Here is an 18,323-nt window from a genome sequence, read left to right as displayed (position 1 = left end):
GAGTTCGAAAAACTTCGAGCGATAGTGTATATTGTAAGAAAAGTTGTTTTTCTCGTTCTGCAGTAGATTTTTTTTTTTTTATGGAGAAACTTTCATCATTTATTCAACATATTTCAGATGGAGTCCTCACTGTAAGAACGTTTTTGCTTGTGAAGTGTTATAGAAGCTGAAAACGTCTTTACAGTGAGTTTTCCATGTGAAACGTTCACAAAAACTCTGGAAAACTTCCATGAAACTGAATGCAGTTCGGGTAACTACAGTTTTTTTTTTTTTTTTTTTTTTTTTCAAATATTTTTAGATTCTACTTCCATTTCAGTTTCTAAGAAAGTGTTAAAAAATCACGGAAACCCATAACGGAGCAATCCAGCTCTCAAACATCAAACAGAGTGTGGTTGAAAGAATACAAGAAAACTAATTATTGTATTGTAATATTAGCTTCATTTATCTAGTTCATGATGGATGAATAGTTTGCTCTCTTACCTGTAGTATGGACAATTGTTTCCAGCAGGATTTCATGTTTTTGGATTCAGCTATAGGTCGACGTCTCATGCAGCCTCCGCTGCTGTTGAAAAAATGCGTGAACATTGAGGAACTAATTGATGGAAATACACTTAATAATGGTAAAGGTTGTTTAGGACATGCTTTAAGTTTTTCAACTTGCAACTTTATTTCAACATTTTGAATTATGGCTCTTTAGCAGCACAATTTCTCAGCCTTCTGGCCAAGTACGAACTTTCCACCTTAGGTGCAAAATATCAGATTCTATTTCTGGTGGTAGTACATGATTCGGATCCCAAAACTGTATATAACATATTGCACATTACTTAGATTTTGAAAGGATCGTTAAGCATCAAGTAAGCAAATACACTCATATATATATATATATATATATATATATATATATATATATATATATATATAATAACGTCCGACGGTTATGCACTTTAGGCTAAAGGAGATGATGATTCATGAAACTGAATGATTATGAAACTAAATTTTTGTTCTATCCCACTGGAGATCAGTTAATATGATGTAAGTTGTCACAACCCAAAATAAGACCTAAATATGGAAATAAGATTAAAAAGACATAAAATTAGGCTATTTCTCATAGGAGAAGCAATGTGGTACATCTCACAGCCAAAGCACATCGTATACTCTCCGTAATGAGTCACACCTCTGGCAATAATCCTAGTTTGCAAGCTTTACGGAATCGAGAGACGTTGGTCCAGCAGCCATTTGACAAATTCTTATCTGCTGGAGGTAACCGTTGAGCAGGTGCACACGATTCATCCAGAAAGTTGTCCTGTAGGAGGAAGAAGTTGCTGGCGTGTAGGTCGACAAGTGGGAGAATAGTGTCCCGATAAATTTCTTCCTTTAGGATGTTAGGAATAATGATGTTAGAATGATCAGAGGTGATACCACTCAACATTATAATAGATGCGTCCTCCTGCTGTAACCTCGCAGCAAGCTATGACAGGCGTGTGTCATTTCTAAGCTCTCTCCACACTTCATGTCGTTATTCGGTGTGAGGTACCGATCTTATATCGTCAGCGAAGGGAGACGGTACTATACATTTAGGGTACATGTTGTATATACTTTCACCCATCTGTGTCGGACATTACAGTGGCGTCAGGATGCGCATTGCCAACGAGAAAGGGGTATGAAAGTAATTTTAAAGGTTTACATAGTCACAGACGTTCTAGTGACTTCAACTAGATCAGTGTACATCTCTGCTGCATGAAATATGAGCTTCATGGGAAATAAGATTCTACGTAGCAATTCCGATCAGCTATCTTTGATCGTGGACGACAAATATGAGGTAAATCTAAACACTTGGAAGTAACTCCAAACGCAGATTACAATTTGAGTCCAATTGTCCGAAGGGAGTATTGTCTAACTTTATCAGGAGACATGCTGTGTATTGCACCGTCAGAGAATGTTGTTGTCTACCCTTGGATACCTCTCGGTAACCTTCTATATTGCTTTCGTACTCGAGGTTTACCAATGACATTGTTTATCATCGCATATTAACGGTACAGCAGTGTGATGCAATATGTATTTTGATCTGAGCAGATACTAGAAAAAAGCTTTATCAATACTATTTTGTACATCAGTTAGCCTCCATATTGTGCAGTTTTGGTTAGCGCACAAACAAAACCAACTTTTTTCCTTGAAAATCAAGACATATGAACAACATTATTCAAGGAAAGAGCATGTCTGTTTTCTTGTGCCTTCTGTTGACAATAGCAAGTGGTTAAAACTTTGTAACGGAAGGAACATTCGGCTCATATAACTGTTCCACGTAGGGACGTAATGACATTTTCACAGTCTAATAAGAAAAGTTGATTTATCTTGTAATTCAGTGATAGTCGTGAACCAGTGAATAAGTGAGCTATGAATATAAAAGTACCAACTTGTATTTAATTGTAAGAATTGAAACATATACATTTAAGTATTAAATTAAGGTATTAACTAAATGTAGATTGGTTATGATAAGACATTTTCTTCACTTTCTATTTCTTCTTCATTGTCTGTCTCTTCCTCTATAGTACACACGTAACATTTGCCACCAATGTCTCTCCAACACTCGTCACAATATCTGAAGTGACACCAACTATTTTCACAGACATGAAAATCCTTTCGTTCGAGTTCTTCACAAATTAAGCACTTATATTTACCACTTCGAAAATATTTTACACACCTACAAGCATTCGGGTATTTGCTACGGAGATAAAACATCCAACCAATTTGCTCCTGAAAGAAGTAGTATTTATAAATATTTCTATACTAACTTCGTATGAAGTTTTCTAATTATCATTTTTAACCATGAACTATTGTTTGCTGATTACTTGGGACGCTATTCCACGAAAATTCAGTTATCATAGTATAAGAGGAAAGCAGTAAAATTGTATGTTTTATTTATAGCGTAATAGTAAATTGTTGAAACTTAAATATAATTCAGTTTTATTAATGACATTACAAGCCATAATTCAGTTTTATTAATGACATTACAAGACGAGCACCGTATTGTAACTTATTAAAACTGAAAGACGTATATTAAAATAATAATAATCAGCGACTATTTGCGAAAACACTCCTTAAGAGGCCTTATCTCAACACCTCAGAAGATTCTGTGATGTAACATCATTGTTCCTGAAAACAATAAATGTAGTACACGACGTAGAATGTACAATAAAACTTGACGAGTAACTTATTTCTGTTTCTGGAAGCAGTTTGAGATAAAAAGTGTAGAGCGCACATATCATGCTCAAAGCATGTGTTTCCATGTCAATTTGTGGAGAAATACCGGGCATCTTTCTTTAACTTATATGAACTCTTTAAGTCTTTCACATTGCATTTATTGTTGCCATTAACCTAATCGATATAAAGAAAGTAAAGATTTCGCTTTTCTTTTTCTCTTTCTGATAGTGTATACGTAAAATTATTGTTTTGAAATTAACGTAACCGTGTGAGGTAACTTTAAAAAATTCTAATACGAATATAATTCGTTTGTTCTATGTTAGTTATCGGATCCGAAAAATGGCATTAATAACTTGCCATATAACAAATTATATGTTGTATGCTTGTTCTGTATGGCTGCGAAACATGGTCACTTACTCTGAGGGAAGAACATAGACTGAAAGTATTTGAGAACAAGATCCTGAGACGAATATTCGGACCCAAGAGGAACGGGAATGGGGAATGGCGGAAACTTCATAACGAGGAACTACATAATTTATACGGTTTACCCAACATTGTTAGGGTCGTCAAGTCTAGGAGGCTTAGGTGGGCGGGTCATGTGGTTAGAATGGAAGAAAGTAGAAACGCTTTCAGTCTTGACTGGAAGACCAATCGGAAAACGACTGGAGCCGGGATGGAGCCTGATAGGGTCGATATGGTATGCGTGAAAGCTTATATTGTACAGATCGTACTTATTAATTAAACTAAAGTGCAAAGGAAGAAGCGTCACCAAGACACCGATTTCTGTATAACTGGGTTTAAACGTTCAGGGACATTTTTCGTTATCACATTCGTGTAACAAGACATCAATGAAAATCTTCATACCAATTCGAAAGCACAAGAAACTTCGAGCCTCCCCCCTCTCCTAAGTTTTTGAAGCAATACAAGATAACTTAGTTGTGTTGGAGTTCCCTTTACCTACTGTACAGTCCGCAGCGAAAAACCTGGAATATGAGCATATAAGTTTATTGTGAAACGACGAAGTCTTTTGCTCCAAAATAAGTGTGCAGGGGAGAACGCCGAGGTTTCTCCTGACGTCATTCGTACCAGTTATACGTTATGTTGATTCCCTGCGCTGCTAGGCGTAGTTTCACAATAAACTTATATGTTCATGTTGCAGTTTTTTTTTTTTTTTTTCTGCTGCGGACTGTACCTATTTCGTTAACGTTGAGGAAATGATCCTACTAACTTCTAGTGTTGGAATGACATGAACGAACTATTGGCATAGTCTCTCACACGATTGTATGCCTCGGTAGGACATTGAAATTGGAATGCTCTACGGTGGCTCAGATTCCCCTTTAAACTGTAGGTACACGGCGGTATTGTCTCAGTGCTGAAAGAAACGCTAAACTCAAATCGAATCAACGTCGACTGACTTTGGGTTATGTGTCACCTGCAGGCGATACTCTTACCACTGTAATTAACTCGTGGTATTTTACTTTGTGAATACATAACTTTTTAAGTTCCGAAGAAAGAATTGAATTTTTCCTGGCGACGTGATTTCAGTAAGTCTTCTCGGGCTCTCAGCCAGGTGAAAGTATTGACATCCGACGTTTCGAATGTAGACATTGCATTCACCTTCAGGGATTGTAATGAAGAGACCGGAGATGTGGGGATGTGTATATGGTGACTACTTAGGGGCAGAGCTATGAATGGGGGCTTGTGATTGGCTGAGGGAAATGCTGGCTCCTGATTTACTGTTGTTGTGGCTACTAAAAATGGCTTTGTTGAATGTGTTTTTTGTTCCTTAAAAACTCCTCTGATTTTGTTAAGATTCTAAAGAACTTGAAAGCTAATTCAAACGATCTCTTGGTCAGTTTCGACGTAGTTTCCCTGTTCACAAGACATTCTGTCAAAGATACGATGCAGCTGATATGACATCATTTCAACCCAGAACTAACTGAGATCAGAGGTCAGAACATACACTGACCTTCATGTACTTTTTGTATAATTGATGTTATTATGAACAAAGGATGGAATAGCCATGGGGCCTTCTCTCTCTCCTGTCTTTGCCAGCATTCGCATGGAGTGGTTTGAACATGAAATTCTTGATGCGGCGGTTCTTAAGCCGTCCTGTTTCTTTAGATACGTTGATGATACTTTTACTATCTGGCCACATGGTTCTGAAACACTACAGGATTTTTCTGGTATTTTTCAACAATCGTCAACCTCAAATCAATTTCACCATGGAAATGGAGCAGAATGGACGCCTCCCCTTTCTTGATATTCTTGTTTGCAGTGAACCTGATGGAACATTAGGGCACAGCGTATATAGGAAGCGGACACATACGATCTTTATCTCAACGCAAGCAGCTTCCATCACAAGCCCCAACGTTTTACAATGCTAAACATCTTGACACACAGCAATCTCCGTAAGTGACCATGAAAGTGTACAAGAGGAATTCAACCATTTTCGTTCGACGCTACAAAAGAATGTCTACAGTTATACAAATATTAACATGGCCATAAAAAGAGTCGTTACTTCGCAAAACAAAATAGTCAAGAAAGTTAAGAGTGAGGATTATTTCTCTACAACCGTATTGCTTTTCATCGGCCGCACTTCTGGAAACTCAACAGAATACTTGCCAGATATGGTATAAGAGTTATTCATAATCCTTCAGCCAATATCAGATCATTACTCAAACCAATGAAAGATGACTTTTATCCGCACTCCTGGTGTATACCGTATACAATATGAATGTGGCATAGCATACATATTACAAACGTACAATAGAACAACGATGCAAAGAACACAACAGTTACGTAAGACTTCAGCAATCCGAAGAGCTTAGACACAGAATTGATTTTACAAAAACCACCATAGTAGCCAAGTGCTGCAATTTTTGGGAGAGAACAAAAAGGAAGCCAAAACTATCTCACGGGAAGGGAACATTTCCAGTAGACACAATGGATTTCAACTTAGCCTTATCTGGTCGGGCTTTTTCAGGAACAAAAAGCAGACATTCAACAAAGCCAATCAGGAGCCAGCACTCCTCAGCCAATCACAAATCCCCATTCATAGCTCTGCCCCTAAGTAGTCACCGTATATACGTCCCCACATTTTCGGTCTCTTTATTACAATCCCTGAAGATGAATGCAGTGTGTGCATTCGAAACGTCGGATGTCAATACCTTCACCTGGCTGATAGCCTTAGAAAACTTTTTAAGTTCCAGTTTGACATGAACTCATATAAATTACCATTCCTTTCAATTAATCCTAGGTTTTCCTAAGTTCAAATAAAAGTACTTGCCTCTAGTCTTTGCTGTCGTGCCTGTTTTCTGACTCTTGACTTCAAGTATTTAAAAAATGCCTTTCTCTTTTTCAATGTTTCGTTGTATAAGTGTAATATTCGCTTCTTTTCTCTCTGTAGAAATAAAAAAGAAAAAATATCATTGCCCTCTTATTAAGTGACTACAGAAGCACAGTGTGAAACACTGTACTGATAACGACATTCAAAGTATATATGAACCTTTCTTGGATTTTATAGCATATTTTCAGTACTTCAAAATAGTACTGAAAAGACTAAACTGAACTACAATTGGTGAACGTCACGGTTTACAAAATATTAATCTATGTTTTCATTAAGTTCTTATTTATTGAGCAGCACATTATTACAACTAATGGTGTATTATTTTACTACATTTTTAACTAACTTCAAGAAAAGAACGAAGTTCACAATTCAGCCCGTTTATATAAATGCTGTGTGTATGTTCACGCATAACTTCCACATAGAAGTACCGATTTTGAAGAATCGTTTTTGCTGTTGTGGTTTTCGGGTGATATGTTTTTTCCTAGACAGATGATCGTTTCGATGACCCTGTCGCCAGCCTCCTCAGTGAAACGATCATCGGTCTAGAACCAAAAATAACACCTCAACGGATGCTGTGTTGAAGTCGGTTAAGATTTTTGTTAAAAAAAAAAAAGTTTTATTTTTATCTGCAGTCCTTGGAGGAAGAGAAAGAAATTAATATACTTTGAACAAATTTCCTCAGCAGATGGACAGTCTTAACGTTCTTAAGTTTCAACAAATTTCCTCAGCAGATGGACAGTCTTAACGTTCTTAAGTTTCAACAATGTCATTGATAACGTATAAATATAGATATATTTTATTATGGCAGGCAGCAAACATAAGATATAACATTGAAAGTAGCAGCCATAACTTTGATATGTAAAGTACATTGGAGGAATGCAACCATTTGTAAATCAGTCACTTATACGTGAAAAAACGTAAATTATACCGTGATCCTGGCGGTCTTTAACACTTCCGACTTCCTGCCGAAACATTCCGTGTCTACTATTGTCAAGGTTTACCTTTTTTTGCCTACTTTGGACCCATCTTGAAATCAAAGCATATCGGAAAATTCTGTTGAGAGCATGTCTAGGAATTATTCCCTATACAGAATCCATTGCACATTGATGAAATAGGCATTCTTGGATTGCATATGTATGACTTCCTCCATGCTGATATAATCAGCTTCTCCACGGTTTCTCAAATTCGAACCAGCGCGTATTGAAATTTAGCTTTGCCATGATTTTGGATATCTCTAGCTCTGAAACTACGTATTTTTTCTACAGGTCCACACAAACTTTTTAATTTTAATGCGACCTTTATAATTTGTCACTATAATTCATTAACACCTCATATCTTGTTAATAGTGCTGGAAATAGCAGGTTCTAAACGCCATTGAGCCTTTGGAGGTCAAAATTGAGGATGCATGTATTGTGATTTGAAATTGACATTATGAAACCAAATCTGCACCATTCTCTTCGATTAACTTCTGCCATTTTTCCGGTAACACTATAATCCCACCACTCTAGAACTTTTGTGGTTTCTGGTTAAAAAAAAAAAAAAAAAAAAAAGACATGGTTTTCACAGGCATTTTTTGAAACTAACTTAAAGTTTTATTTGCAGTATCATTTTATGTGGGACACAAGTATACATAAACATTATTTACACGGTATCATAGAAAATATCTACAATAATTAATACAAAGTTCTGTACCTTTGGATAAAAGAAGCCACAGATCGCTCGATTGAATCTATTTGTGAAAGCTTCCATGAATACAAGGAACCAAATCAACAGGTAAGTACCATAAATTCTTTTTAAATAAAAAGACTCCAATTTGTAGGGCCTTGGCAAACATTCTGTAAATACGCAATAAATAAATGAAAAATCTTGTAAAAGGTGTACTATTTTTCTTTTTTTATTAAACCTTTCAAACTTGATTTTATTTTAATCGTTAAGAAAAATATTTCATCGCTATTCTTCTAAGATATTAAATGTTCTCAACAGAATAGGGTGACCAGACGTACTGATTTTCGCAGCATAGTACTGTTTTTCAAAGAGCTGTCCTGCGTGTTGCGAAGACGCCTAGAAAATCGAGAAATGTCCTGCGAAATGGCCTCAGTCAACTTATTTGCCTAAGTTAACTTATTTGAAAAAGACTGATGACGTGGTGGATCATATTTATTTATACACTCACCATGTCTCATGCAATGTGATTATGACAATACGCTTCAAAGAGCAAGAAAACCGTCGTTATAGCTATGTATGTAATCATGATTCGGGGTAAACTAATTTACAGTGTCATCTGAAAGACGCATATTATTTCAAACCTGTTCACGAGTATCTTTTTTGTCTCCATTTTAGGCGGATACAGCTTCATTCGTTTATTTAACATTGCGACCTTAATATTGGAAGCCCCTTTGCAGATCCTAGTTCAGCTGCACCATATGGACTATGGACAATTCAGCTATGTAAAATTTCTGTGGTGCCTCCTTCCTTTGATGCCTTAACCACATGCTTATTTTGCGTAATGGTTAATCCAGCCCTGTCATGAAGCTTCCATCGGTATATTTACAAAAATGTCATTTTTTCTTCGTGCTAAATTTGAATCTGCTCAGTAGCACAGACAATTTACGTAGAGGATAGGAAATCCATAATGCATAGTTACACCACGTCTTAAGTGGAATGAATCCTAAAAAGTTAAGGATTATTTCTCTCCAAAATACTTCTTCCCATCAGCAGTTACAAATTCCCACTCTCTACGGATAAAATGTCTGAATTAAAACATTAACTACGCAGTATGCCTCAGTAAGTTTACAAATTATATTTCTTTGAGAAAATTTAGAGGCCTTATAAATATTAGATGAAATAAAAAATGTTCTTGATACATACCTACCTTGATTGTTTGTAATAACTTTCACTCTTTTTCTAATGTTGAATCCACGAAGCACAGAGCGTACAATTTTAGCAATGAAACCTGTTCCTTTAACTCTTAATCTAAGTTCGTGGTAACCTGGAAGCATTAAAAAATGCATATTACTCACATATTATTATTACTATTATTATTATTATTATTGCAGTATGATACCTACTGAAATATGAGCCTTGACTTTGTGTTTACATTGGATTACATAAATGATTTAAAAAATTCAAAGAAAAATAAGAATTGTTTAAAGTCAAATGAAATTAATACATTCTATGTATTAATTGCAATTTCAGTTGTTTTAATCACTTAAACGTCTATTATTTCTAATTTTAGTTATTTTATGTTCTATAATAAACATTCTTCATTTGCTGTACCTAAGTATTAAACACGTTTAATAAAATAGCAGATGAACTTCATGGAAATGCTAGGATCCCCATTTCCCCTCCCCCCTCTTCCTATGGCTACAACCCTGCATTTAGTACTAATCTTTTAAGTGTAAACAATATTTGCCATCTATAATCCTGAATTTTTCGCTCTTGTTAAACATATCACCATTTAAAAAAATATAGTGTATTCTGAATACTAATATAAGTACATCGAATAAAAAAATTGTCACCATTCGTAAAACTCATCTAATACCGTAACTGGATAATCAACTGAATTCTGTTTGAAATTATCTGCACGAGATGTTGCAAGTATTGAAATTGATGTGAATAATTTACTCGTTAATCAGTAGATCCCGTATTTCCGGGAAAACTGTGAGGTGTCCATTTCTGCGTTTCACCCGCTACTAAAGATAGTTCAGAGCTCATTTTTTGCTAAGCGGTTAGCATACGTCCCTTTGGCGTGGTAGACCCGGGTTCGATTCCCTGCGGCAGCTCATGTGGTTTGGATTCCACGTTAATCAGTAGATCCTATCTCATAACGGGACCCCGGCTCCCGTCTTATAGCCTTGCTGCTAAGAGGGACGTTAAACTGAAAATCAACTCAACTCAACTCCAAATAGTCCAATAAATTTTTAATCTTCATTTTTGAACATTAGCATATATACATGATATTTGATTTAACTTCAAAATTATATACACTTAATCGTTATTTCTATATTTGAGTCCATCCCTCCGTCCATAATATATACATGGGTATAATCTAAAAATTATGTTCCCTATAGAACTACAAAATGAGTTGTAAGTCTTGTAGTATTTCCACAACCCGAATAGTAGGCGCGTGTATACGCTGTGATCGACCATAAGTACAAGGTCAAACTGGCTCAAGAAGTAGTATGGCAAGCAAACTATTTAAAACGAAGGCCGACATTCTGTCATCCTCAGTCAGCTTGTAGTGGCACTGACAATGAGTGCCCAGCAATGTTTGATGTGTGAACTGCTACAGTATGAATGAATTCGAAGTCCGGCATAACCAGTGCCGGACTGGCCAAGTTCAGGGCCCTTGGCGCGAGTTCTTAAAGTCCCCCACCCATATATATATATATATATATATATATATATATATATATATACAGCATTTTATTTCTAAAAATAAAGGTGCTGGTACCCTGGACCTCAAGTTCATAATGGTTAAAAACTTGCATATCTTTCAAGGTATTATTATTAATAATGTATAGCAGCATATCACTGCTGTCATGTAACTAAACACTCTTATGTACAGTACATATATATATATATGCTATATGCTTTTAAAGTGTCTGATTCTTACATCTTAATTTTATAATAAAATAAACATAATGATAATCAATATTTCTTAGTGTTTTTTTTTTTTTTAAACAGGCGAAAGTAAGCTGCTATTGTTTGTTTACAAAGGCATCTAGATTTCCACAAATACTGAATTTCAATAATAAAACCCATACAATACATTGCTTCCATAATGTTCTTCGGAATTCAATCATGCTATCAAAAGTTCTACAACTAACTAATTTTATGGTCTATGGAACCCGGAGGTTCAATGCCGCGTTCACAAAAGCTCTCCACTGACTTCTATCCTTAGCTAACTGCATCCAGTTTCCACTTTGTATTCCAGTCTGTGCGAGATTCATCTTAATATTGTCCTCCCATCTGCGCCTAGGTCTTCCTAATGGTCGTTTTCCGATTGGTCTTCCAGTCAAGACTGAAAGCGTTTCTACTTTCTTCCCTCCTAGCTACATGACCTGCCCACCTTAGCCTCCTAGACTTGATGACCCTGACAATGTTTGGTAACCATTTCCTTTAGCCGAGGCCGTGCCAAGTTATCAGCCCTTGTCCGAGACTTCTGTGAATGTTTCTGAACTTTTTTTTTTTTACAGGATGAGGTTGTTAGCCTTACCCAAACCCCGAAGGTGGAGGACCACTTCTTGTCTGTCCGCGACTGCTTATTCAGTATATTTGCAGCTTATCTCTATATCTAGTAGCCTTCTCGATCCGCAACCTGAGGACGCGCCATGCGGTGGTGACAGGAACCAAAGTTCTACAAACCTCTACTAAATTAATGGATAAACTTTGCGAAAAAATCTAGGAGATGTTTTCACTTTATCCTCTTCCTAATAACGAATAAAAACAATTGATTGGATACATTAAATACGAATTGAGCAAAGGCTCCTCTGCGGAGAAAGTACAAAGGTAGAGTCCCAACAAAATTTCTGTACTGGCTTTCAGTTTAGTCGAACTTCAGCGACAGACAAATTTGTTGGAATCATTTTGTTGTGGGACATCAGTCCTTTCAGAAAAAAAAAAAATCTGGTCGGTCCAGCGCTTTTATAAACAGAAGGGTCCAATATTTCTAGTCCCCGAATACAATTAACTGACTTCAAGAAGGAATAAGGATCTGCAACTCTTTCTCTAAAAAGAAAGAAAAAAGGAAAATTGTAAAAAAAAAAAAAAAATCTTATTTTAATTAAACTATATATTTAGTATGATATGAGCAAGAGGGCTCCCAAGAAGATTTCTTTTGGAAAGACGAACTTAGGCTTCCGCAATGTTTTTGGTAGGAAGACTCAAGAAAGCATTTGCGATCGCGAAAATTCGACCAAGTTCTACAGCTTCTGCGCTTCGTGATTCCTGCAGAACCCCTCAGGCTTCGAGCCCTTGGCAATTGCCAAGTAGCCAACGTGGCCAGTCCGGCACTGGGCGTTACGCTGCGGCAACAGCCCAAAACATCTGTCAGACTAAAGGGAAAGGTGCACTGAACCACAGGACAGTAATTCGTTAGTTCGAGAAATTTCGTAAAGGTTATAAAAATATCGAAGATCAACCAAGCCGCCTCAAGGTAACAGATTCTGAGGCCATACGACATGCCATTGAGAAAAATCCTTCACAACGATTGTCAAAACAACTCGACATGTCCGAGTCCACTGTAGTGCGTCACATCCAAGAACTCGGGAAACCATCAGGAGCTGCCACATTGTGCCACATCAATTGACCCAATTCAGGCCCAGAGGAGAGTGGATATTTGCCGACAATTCCTAGAAAGTCGCCGCGATGTGCGTTTCCTGAAACGGATTGTCCTATGCAACGAAAAGTTTTCTCTGTCGAAATCCAAATGTGCAAAAATAGTGATTTAGCAACCGATCGTCAAACGGGCCGTTTCGAGCATAAAGCCATGCTCTGTGTGTGTGGTAGTGCTACGAGAGGACAATTCTCGACTTTGTTCCTAACGGTCGCACTATTAATGTCGACCCTTATTCCAAACAGTTGGTGGGGATGTATGCTGCACTACACCAGAAATACCCACATTGGTAAACCAAAATCGTGTCCTATTGCAACAGGATAACGCAAAACCACATTCGCCTTGAAAAGTGAAGGAACTTGATGATATCGGACTAATGCCACATCCGGGATATAGTTCTGACCTTGCTCCTTCGGATTCCTAATTGTTTCGGTCCATGGCACAATTCCTGAAATCACGATGCTTCACCAATCAGCTGGAGGTAAAAACAGCACTGATCGACTTCTTTGCACCTCAGAACAAGACGTGGTATCGATGTGGAACCGAGGAGCTGGCGGGAAGGTAGGTGCAGATAGTGCAACACATGAGGCTGTATTGTTAATATTAACCAGCTTTCATTGTACTGTAATCAATGCAAATATGTTGTATACCAGAATACTGCGAAAGTCATGACCGAATCTTGTAACAGCTACACAAGAAAATGTTTTTAAAACACACAAAAAAATCATTGATTTTTGCAATTTTATGAACTTTCATTCTATTTTTATTACGTATGTTTTGTTTAAAAATAGTAACTTTTCATAATACTCTATTGATTTCCTCATGTCCTTAATTTCATCCGTTAAATTTTGCATTTACAACTCGAGGAAGACAATTTCCATTGCATAAATGAGAAAAATATTTTTCATTTTAATTTTATAATTTTTATTTTAACCGTCACTTTTTTCTGACATTATTTTTTTTATTTAATCAATTATTTTTCTGTACCTAAATCTTTAAATTTTAATACGCTAATTTTTCTCATCAATTTTGGCAAATATACAATTAACCTACCTGATTGAGTATATTCAATGTACGCATGCCTTCTGACAAGATCCAGAGTCTCGTATACAAGCCGGTCAAGTATCACAAATGTTGATGCAGTCATCACTTCAAATATCAGCTTAAACATGTGACCTGTCTAAAATAATTGATGTGATACATAAAAATATACAATGTTCTAACAATATATATATATATATATATATATATATATATATATATATATATATATATATATATATATATATATATATATATATATATATAATTGCAAGATATTTACGCAGTAGACCTATTTGTATGGCAAGAAATTATCTATAGCAAGCAATATGTATATATATGGATGAAAATCTTAATCGGAGACCATTTACAAGCACTTATTGGCGAAAACTGAATGTGACAGTAAGGCAGCACCGGCCTAAGAGCTGAAGTGTGTGTGTGGAAAACTAAATGTTGGAGACCTTCACATTGGGATGTTAGGGAAGTATAGAATTTTTTCGGATTTTTTTCAAAAATCAGCAGTTGAAATTAGCATTTCAGGGCTGTTTTGGGCTTAAACTAGAGTTAAATATTACACTAAAATTACATTTTTAAATAATAATATCCTCTTCCAATATACAAATACCCCTTTCGGGACGGGAAAATTTTTAACATCTTTATAAATCCACACCAAACTTAAACTGCAAACAAATAAATACGCACGCTCGTATAGGATTGACGTTTCTGTACGACCCATGTAGCAACCCCAAAATATATAATTATTAGTGATTGTAGTTGGTATAGTAAGACACAGATGACATGATGTGTGAACTCCAATTTCAGTGGTGGCGCTAGGATCAACTAGGTGGTCAGAACACTTTCCGCTTTCTGTTTGGCAAGTCGCTGTTGCCACGTTTTCACCCTACCCCTCTTCCCCGTCCCTTCCCTCTTCGTTTTATCTAAACGTCAAAAAGTAGAAGGACGAAAGAGTCTTTTTACTCAGGATAATTTAATATTGTTTTGGTAGTGGATACAAAATTTGTTTATTTTGTAGAACTATTTTCAGACTAGTGTATGTCTGTTAGTATGTAGCTTCCGTGCAGGCATTTATGTGAATTCTTTACTCTTTTTATATACCGACACGTTTACGTATGCATTCTGCTGTTCCATTATTATAATTGATTTAATTTCTCTTGCACTTCGTTAAAACAAAGACTACGAAAGACTTAATGATGCAATAGACTAGGCTTCCTCAACATGGCCAACTTTTATCACACCTTCTTGCCTGCGACCCTTACAATTAATTTCCTATTTATAAGTTTTTATTATTATTATTGCTGTTCATCACTTACAGTTGTAAGTTCTATTTGTATTTTTCTTGTATTTAAATCTGCAGATTTTAACGAGTTTCATTCCTCTTTTATTCCAATTGTTTTTAAAACGATTCTCGTAATTCCTCGATATGCTTTTTTTTTTTTTTTAACAAGTGTACAAATAAAAATATGTCTATCAAAAGAAGTTCAAAATATTTTTTAAAGATATTTTTTCCGCTATTAGACCCTAATTACATTTATCATTTACATCTTCCTTCTCACTCTCATATCGGGCCTCGGTGGTTCAGTGGTAAGCCTGTGGCAATACCCGAGTGGTCTCGGGGGTTCGGCTTCGGATCATGAGGCGCAATCCACTGGGGGTTCAAATCGATCTGAAGAGCATAGTCGGATTTTTAATTGTCCTGGACCTTTCTATGTTCGTGGCCCTGTCGTGTTTGGATTACGCAGAAATTGCACGAACTGTTCATGTCAAACCGTTAGGAGGCAGTGATGATGAGATAGGGAGAACGAATATTATGTTTTGTACATCAAGTAAATTTTTCTCCACTTTTTTCTTTATAATAATAATATTTTAATTACGTGTTCATTTGTATCTTAAGGACACATATTCACATAACCATAGTAATAATATATATATACTTAATTTAAATTCATATTCTTTGCAATAACTTATTTATAGTACGAAGTTTTTTCCTTTCTTTCCCCTCCTCTTTTTTCAATTGAGAAGAATGAAATGAACCGTAACTTTTGAGGCAAACGTGTTATCTGCGCGCCGCGCACTTTGAAGAGAAACTGAACCACACCACATGGTTTGTTCTTTAGTCGGCAACCATCTTAATGTTAAACTCATCTCTGTTGATAGTCGTGTTGGGGGTGGGTAGTGTGTTTGCAGCCCCTATTGGTTGACACTTTCTTGTAGCCTGAAAAATAGTGTTGCAAAGTTGAGAACATTTCTCTACGTTAACGGAGTGATGGGCAAAGGTACTACAATATTATAAAGCAAATTTGCTCTGAATTTCAGAACTTATTTGGGGCATTGCCAGTCTTGGAAAGTAACGTAACGCAAGTAACGCGTTACTTTTTAAGTAACGTTTCCTAGTAACGCGTTGTATTTTTTTTTTCAAAGTAACTGTAACGGTAACGCGTTACAAAATTTTAAGTAACGTACCTAGTTTGCGTTACTTTCTTCGCGTTACACTTCGGATGAGTAACTACAATATATGTATAGTTTTTCGGAAACAAATGTTTCTTTCCTGTAAGTGAATTTATCAGAATGGAAAAATGGAGCATGAACGATGTCAGTGACTGACGATTCCTCCACTGTTCGCCTTTACCCCTTTCGCCTTATGACCTCTGGCAATGAAATTTGCATGTAAAACCTGTCATCACTTTTCACCTTAATGTATTTCGGAACGGGAAATCTCGATCTGCCTTTTCCCGTTTCGCCGTACGAACTTTATGTTGGTAGGCTTGCAAATACATTCATAGATACAATTTGATTTGTTTATTTATATGACAAAATATAGTGCCACTTGCTGTTTTTTGGAAGATGAGGACAGCCTCAGGGAAATAAAGTGTACTGATTGCAAGCACCTGGAAGATTTTGTCTTACATTTTGACAGCTCCAAATCAAAACATTCAGTGAGTGAACTACGAGTGCAATGATACTGGTAGTCTATTTTACTTTGATTGGTGTTGTTTTTATAAAGATGGAGAACAAAAATATTTTATCATTCGAACATTTGAAATAATACTTTTTCTTAAAAGCTGGAGATGATGGTGGACATAATTTAAAAGTAAAGTGGCGTCCCGGCGGGAAATATTTATCAACAACTAGGGTGCCATAATTAACGACATACAGTAAGGGGTTAATATGAATAAACTGTATTCTGATGAGCAGGCCTACTTTATTGATGTAATGTTGATGGTATGTAATATTAGAGTTCTTTTAGATCAGTTTTCTTATCCTAAAGTCCCGTTGATTATAGAGTTTGGAACAACTAGCTTTAAAAAGCATGTATCGATTTTAGTTATTGGCAAGTTTTGATTTACCCCCAGTTCATGTGTTCTCATTTTGTCAGTTGTAGTATAATGTTTCTCTATATTCTGTATTTTTAATTTTACATAGCAACATTGTTATTATTATATAATTAGTTTAGAAGAACATAGAGAGCATTTTAAGCGACCATTTTCTTTCTTTCTAAGCTAAAACTCGACTCGATTTTCGAGTCGAGTCAAAAGTAATATTCGAGAGTCGAATTCCGAGCCGATTCACTATTTTTGGCGTCGAGTTTCGAGTCGAGTCGAGTTTGATAAATGGCTCGCTCGTTTTAACTCGTTTTGAAATCATGGTCTGATTACACTGGAAAGCGAAAGCCATGAGAAATGTAAGCTAAGCAGTAATATGGAATACTTTTAGTGTTGCTCACGAGAGGGGATACTGCTCGCTAGCTCGGCTCGGCTTAACTGAACCGATGGCTCGAGCCGGCTCGCTTGGGGTGAAAAATCGGCTCGAACTGGCTTGGTTGGGATGAGCCATCTGCTCGGTTAGACTCAACTGAGCAAAGGGCTCTAGCCGACTCATTTGGATGAGCTGTTGGCTCGGCTCATTTCTCGGTTTGGGTCGATAGTGAATGAGCTGTGAGCCGATCTGCTCGAGTCGTTGATAATTCTAAAGCCGGGCCGAGCAGTTATGAAGATATTTGGCCAGTGCCCTATAACTTTTAACAATGTTTGGATCGAGCCCGAATACTCAACCTAGACCCTCAACCCAAATGCAGAAGCTCGTGAACAATGTCTTTGACTCCTAGACTTCACGACTACCGAGGTTGATAATCAACTACTTTTTGGATCAAAAGATTCAATATATTTCAGACAGAAATTTTCTTGTAGGCCTTATATCTGAAGAACTTCATATAGTGTAGCCAAATCAAAACCATCACTTAACTCAGTATGATGTGCTTATTCCGTAAAAAAATACGAAAACTCGATTTAGTGGCCACTAAAAATTTTTGTAGGCCCTGATCCAAAAAATCCAATGTTTTTCATTCAATTACAAATTTTCTTGTATGCTTTATATCTG

General features: G+C 36.4%; 1 protein-coding gene across 2 annotated transcripts in view; it reads right to left on the bottom strand.

The window, feature by feature from the left end:
• Positions 1–1,408: 1,408 nt before the first annotated feature.
• The window catches only part of LOC145668406 (protein sneaky-like), a 127,365-nt gene continuing 110,450 nt past the window's right edge, over positions 1,409–18,323 (bottom strand). The window contains exons 11-15 of one of the 2 annotated variants that reach the window (XM_081736208.1): positions 13,941–14,067; positions 9,423–9,539; positions 8,243–8,385; positions 6,491–6,604; positions 1,409–2,754 (exon numbers count right to left, since the gene is read on the bottom strand). In XM_081736208.1, coding sequence (XP_081592334.1) covers positions 2,488–2,754; positions 6,491–6,604; positions 8,243–8,385; positions 9,423–9,539; positions 13,941–14,067 — 768 coding nt within the window. In that variant the 3' untranslated portion in view covers positions 1,409–2,487. Of the gene's footprint in view, positions 2,755–6,490; positions 6,605–8,242; positions 8,386–9,418; positions 9,540–13,940; positions 14,068–18,323 lie in introns of those variants that run through there. The other variant, XM_081736209.1, reaches the window with a different exon arrangement.

Source organism: Thermobia domestica, chromosome 13 (assembly GCF_964235325.1).
Source record: "Thermobia domestica chromosome 13, izTheDome1.hap1.1, whole genome shotgun sequence".
Taxonomy (NCBI): Eukaryota; Metazoa; Arthropoda; class Insecta; order Zygentoma; family Lepismatidae; genus Thermobia; species Thermobia domestica.
The sequence above is the reverse complement of the archived record's forward strand: the minus strand, read 5'-3'. Positions and strand labels throughout refer to the sequence as shown.